The sequence below is a fragment of the Cydia fagiglandana genome, chromosome 17 (assembly GCF_963556715.1).
Source record: "Cydia fagiglandana chromosome 17, ilCydFagi1.1, whole genome shotgun sequence".
NCBI lineage: Eukaryota > Metazoa > Arthropoda > Insecta > Lepidoptera > Tortricidae > Cydia > Cydia fagiglandana.
This window is the reverse complement of record NC_085948.1, coordinates 13045359-13051165: the sequence shown is the minus strand read 5'-3', so window position 1 is coordinate 13051165 and position 5807 is coordinate 13045359. Positions and strand designations below refer to the sequence as shown.

General features: G+C 35.8%; 1 protein-coding gene across 1 annotated transcript; it reads left to right on the top strand.

Moving 5' to 3' along the window:
* The first annotated feature begins 3570 nt into the window (after positions 1-3570).
* On the top strand, positions 3571-5568 carry LOC134672508 (uncharacterized). The gene is made up of 2 exons (XM_063530449.1): positions 3571-3959; positions 4111-5568. Exons 1-2 carry the CDS (start codon positions 3876-3878, stop codon positions 4471-4473), a joined length of 447 nt encoding a protein of 148 aa, XP_063386519.1. The 5' UTR covers positions 3571-3875; the 3' UTR covers positions 4474-5568.
* Positions 5569-5807: the final 239 nt, after the last annotated feature.

Genomic DNA, 5807 nt, shown 5'->3' with positions numbered 1-5807 from the left:
ATAAATAAATAACTCCATATAAACTGACGACCGAAAATCCTTTTAAACCAAGTCAACAATACGGGAGTGTGTTAGGCGTGTGTACAGCACGCTCCGCGCACACACACACAATACGCACACACGCATCGAGTGCACTCAAAAGAGTAGTTTGATACGTTAACGTACACATTATACAAAGTCCCATTTGTTGTAACCCTACCCACTCCGGGGACGGGGCAAAAAAGCGAAGATTTTCTTTCTTTTTTCAAAGGCAAGGCTGCACGTGGTCGATTTGTGGTCTAGCTTTTTTTCTTTTGATGAAAGTATTATGTTGTGAAAAATCCTATGGCGTTGGTGTCAGTTACGACGGCTTTCGATGCCAGTATAGGTTTGAACTGATTAGTTGAATCTTAATCAGCCGGTTCAACTGGTTGAATATTGACAACGAATTCTTCATTTGAAAGAATAATGTCACATTTATATACATTGCTGGAACACATGCTACGTTTTTCTTCTTTTGAAAGTTATTATTTATCGGTTGATAAGACGCCACACGCAGCGTGGTGTGATGAATCGTATCCGCTAGTAAATCAAATTGCATTTCAGCGGTAGATTTCATTCAAGACATACTTCCGTATTCGAACTTCAAGATATTCACAAGAGACGAGACGTACTAGATCCATTCTAGATACTTTATTAGATATCAACTAGTTCTCTTTTGCAGCGCAATTCAAGCAACCAATGTCACTTTTACGTTAGATAGAGTAAGATATCTATTAGATGTGAATTGGATCTCTAAGTCATATCCTGTGGAAATCGTTCAAAAGTATCTCCAGAATCGCGCAGAATCTAATTTGACAGGTTAGATCTTAAACATATCGTTATCGTATCTTGGTGATGTCTAAAATATATCTAATAGATGTCTTTTTTAAATCCGAATCGGGCCCATAATCTCTTGATTCCATCATATGCAAATAACAGAATTTATTTTAACATACATTAATTTCTCTGAACAGGTAAGGTACCTGTTCAGATAAATTAATGTAAGGTAACGTTACTTACAATATTTTCTTATAAGATATTTCAATTCTGGTAAGAATTCATAAGAAAAACATTAAAACCAATTGGTATTAAGTTCGAAGCGCTAAAATACTAATGACTGTTCGATTAGTAATGTCAAAAAGCTTTCCCACGATTCTTTTAACGTTTCTGAATTAATTGTTTCAGAGAACGAACATAAAAATAAACTTTATGCCATCTGACTCGATAAGTAACAAGATTTTGTCAATTAGGCATTTAACGAAGACCGTGTTTTTTGGAAAAAGCGTCATCTTAACGTTCTTAATTAAGCCGGTCCTCTGAGATTAGAGGGCCTACCGCGAACCACATTTGACGTGTTGTCTCCCTGTCACACTTACGTACGAATTTGCAAGTGCGACAGCGAGCCAAAACGTCGAACGTGGTCCGCGGTAGGCCCTGCTATACGAGTGCAGTAAATTGCTTCGTACAAATACAATTTATGTGATCGTTTAAAGCACCTCAGAGTCAATTTGGAGCAAAAACATTTCACGTGAGTAAACAAATTACAAACAAATGTTGTATCTACTTTTTTATAAAATTGCATAAGCTGATAGGTATTTATGACCTGTCTGAAACGTCTTTGGTAATAATAGGTAATATTTTATTGCAAAATCGATTAAACTTTAGTTATATGCAGCGAATCGCAAACACACACCTACATGGGTGTTATCTAAAATAAGAAAGGTGGCTTAAAGATTTTATTAATTAAAGAAAGACCTTAAAGTCATAATAAGTACTTTCTAATATTATAAATGCGTAAGTAATCGGTCTGTCTGTTACCTCTTCACCGCTAAACCAGGTATCCACTTAGGTAACTAGTAGGTACCTACTTTGTAAGTTAAATATTTCAGGAGTATCAGGTCAAGAAATATATATTTCTTGACTCAGATTCCAAAATTTTCTGTAGGGTAAAATAAAAAATACAGTAAAGATTACACATCAAAAAATGTGGTAATGTGTCCCGGGCCCAAACTATAAAACTGTAATGACATCCGGTTGCATTTCATTCCGATTTTAAATATATTAAATTTAATGCTACCCCATTAGAGGTTATGTTCGCCTTTTAAGGAAAATCCTTACAGTAGTTTTTTTTACCAAAATCGTAATTAAAATTTGTTCATATATAAACTGAGGATTAAAATGGTTATAAAAGATAAGGCATGTTTTAAATATCTGAAGTTTAAAATCTAAATTGAGTTCAAATGTAAATTGAAGTACTTGTCTCAGTTCAGATAAAAAAAGTCATTAATTGTTTTTTTTGAATGGGAATAACGGATGTCTTATAAGAACGATTTTCCGATTTAATAATAGTTGTTAAAGTGTTAATACAGTTATTGATTAGGATTAGGTTAGGTGGATATTTCTAAACAATGTTTAATATGTTAACTGTCCGATTTTTCGTCGCACGAACGTATCAGATTACGTTTGTTGTTGGTATATCTACGAACAGGTTTGAGTAAATGTTGAAAACAAGCACTTAAGATAATATCGAGGCGATTATTGGACGTGATTACTAATATTTCCAATAAATTTTAATATTCACTGCATTGTTTAAATTATTAAGATTTTTGATAACATCAACATCTCTTGCTTGATAGGGGCCTCATTTTAGAAACACCGTTGTTATATCAGATTTGATGTGATTTTTTTCTGTAATAAATAATTTTAACTCGATTCGTATTAAATAGGTACAACGATAATTTTTTTAGGCCCTAAACCGCTATTAATTAAATTTATGCAATATGTATGTATATATATATATATACATACATATGAATATGAATATGTATTTAAAAAAATAACTTGTACAATTAGATTAATTATGAACAGAAAAAAAAGTTAACTTGTTAAAGATTTACACATAGGTATATATCAGTTCTAATTATTCAGTTTCTACTGACTAAGCCGTTACCTAACGTAATCGCCTCGAGGCGAGGACATCCTTTAAAAAAGCTGCGAGAATAAAAGAAACGTATCATAGGTATCAGTATAATTTATTGCTGAGAATATGGAGGCCTATGTTCTAGCGTGTGATAGATATCTAGGTGCGCTAGCATCGCTAACCGCCATGTATACGCTAGGCTGACCGGAGGAAATGATTTATCAGGGCGCAGTACGTGATTTGCAGCCGCCAGCGCACCGATTTAATCGCAGGAAGCGACACCGTCGTGCTATGATAAATCTGTAAAGGAACTTATCTATCCAGCTCTAAGCCTCAGCTGCCAGTGATTCATAGTGCTTACGATAGCGCTGTTTACTTTGCTAGAAAATCGCCCACGGAGTGACGGAAAACGGACAGTGGGTGCGAGCACGAACGAAAGCTTTGATAAGAACAATGCACATTGAATCACAAAGTAATCAAGCTCGAACGGACTAATCATCCTTCCCGATAAGCATCTGATACTCTTGATGTCCAACTTTCATATGTAATCTGATGAGCGAACGAAAAACCTCAGAAACAAAAACAAAAGCAAACTCATCAAGAAATCATCTGAGAGCTCGTCATCAATAAATCTTTACGGGCGCAATCTATTCGGTACGAGTAACTATTCTAAGTCGCGGCACGTCAAAGCTTTTCTTCGTAGAAGTTGTCCGTAAAGTAAAAACCAGTCTGAACGCGCGCTACCGCTCGTGCTGCGCGCGCGCCCCGCTCCCGACGCACGCGCGCCCGCGCGCGCGCTAAGCCTCCCCCTGCTATATAAGCCGAGCCGCCCTTCCTGATTCACTCATTCCCTTCTGACGCTTCGTGCGCGCATGTCGCTCTCTCTATCGTAGTGATAGTTCGTAATAAGTTCGTAGCATTAACGTTAGTTAAGATGTGTTTAGCTAAGGAAGAGAATTCACCGCAGAAGGAGGTGTCGCCTCCAAGGTCGCCTTGGGCAAAGCTTCTGAACCGACAGGTATGTATCCATTTATCTTTAAAAGTCCTCAAACTTCGAATCAAGTTTAATATTGTCTTCTCATCAAATTTTCGCGCACTTTTTAGTACTTTCCCCCTTGTGCTTCAATCGATTAATACTTGAGACTTATTTGTGTTTTCTTCTATTACAGAACTCCAAACCGAGGCTTCCTCGTAAAGTGGCGAGCTCTACGCGTGTGAATCTTAACAAGTGCTGGTCGAAGCTTGGAGAGCTCATCTCCAACAATTCACCACGCGCTGACCTGCCATCACAAAAGACTGCATATCCTGAGGAACCTATTATAGTGCCTTTCTCCGACTTTTTCTATCCCTTGGACCCGGTTAAACCGGCGCCAGTGGAAGACGACAACGCTGAGAACCAGAACATCGTCAACACGAGTCGGTTCGAGCTGATTTCCGATTCTGAAATCAACGACAACATGGCCAATGAAGTACGGGAAATCTGCTACGCCGCTAACAAGCACAACTGTTTCGTATGTAAGATTTGTTATTAATCTAACGCAAGATTTGCTCAATCGTACTGTCTTCCATTTTTCCATTTTTCTTTTCTGATTTAATCATTAAAATTTTCGGTAAAGATGCAGTGAAAACAAAATCTTGTCTTCCAACAAGTAGATTTAGTAGCTCGCAGTTCGCGGGCTGTCCATGTCTTCCATTAGACTTAGTTCAGTGAGTTGGTGATGCAACGCTTTCGGCTTAGAGTTTAAATGTGATTTTAGGTGTCGTATAACTGTGATCTCTAGCATTATAGATGTCTCTGAGCGAACGCGGTGTAACATCACTCGCTATAAATTAGTTTCGATGTAATGTAACAGTATAAAATTGTCCATTCAAGTTTTGGTAGACAGCTTTAACGACAAACTGCACTGTAATTATCAACGCACCAGTTTCAGGCTATCTTCTCAAATTCTTGATCTTAGCAGTATCTGCTTAGTTTTGTCTGTTTATCTGTGTCCAACGTCTTCCATTAGTTGTAAGAGAGTTCTATTATATGTTGTCTGTGATACAAAAAGTTTATGAGTAAACAAAGCTTTAATTAGATTAAATAAAATAATTATTTGAAGGTAATTAAGTTCTAGTTGGTAACTTTGATATTGAGTGCTCGGGAATGTTAGTAATGTATTTTACTCAATAGGTATCAAATCCAGTGTTTAGTTAAGTGCTTATAATGTAGTTTTTGGTATATAATAAGTTATAAGACATATCAGTGACAAAAGCTTTAATAGTTATTAATTTTGTACATTACTGATTGAACGAAATTATTCAAATGTTCATTAGTTATGTAATTTAGTTTGTACAATCTAAAACGGGCCGAATGTGTCAATTATTTAGACTGTAATTTAGAAATTTCTTAAAGTAGCTATAAGTTTAATTTTATTTGATGTCTTGCATCTTTAGTTTTTGGTTTATTTGAATTTACTTAATGAATTCTTCCTTATGTGTCAATTACTTAAGGTAATAATTGTCCTTTTAATGTACCATTCGATTTCTCTTTTTTGGCATTAGATTTAGTTTAGTATAATATTTGTTAAGGAATTTCAAGACTTTCGTTTGATCTCCCAGTCTTAATAAATATCAACTTATTCAAATACTTATATCTTTCATTCTACTTTCCCGCCAAAACCAAACCTAATAAAACACAAATGTGTGTTTGCTTTATTTAATAAATATTACTTGAAAATATACCTACGAATCGATATGTATACAGTATTTTGTGTCTATGATAGCAGAAATCAATCAGACAACAAAATTCCTAATAACCTGACACCCTCATAGCAACCACACACCCAACAAGTTGATCAAATTACACATACACACCTACACACAA

What these genes read in the sequence shown, in the direction of transcription:
- LOC134672508 (XM_063530449.1), top strand. Translation starts at nt 3,876, where the DNA reads ATGTGTTTAGCTAAGGAAGAGAATTCACCGCAGAAGGAGGTGTCGCCT. An exon ending in CAAAGCTTCTGAACCGACAG is followed by an intron (nt 3,960 to 4,110) that starts GTATGTATCCAT and finishes CTTCTATTACAG; the next exon opens with AACTCCAAACCGAGGCTTCC.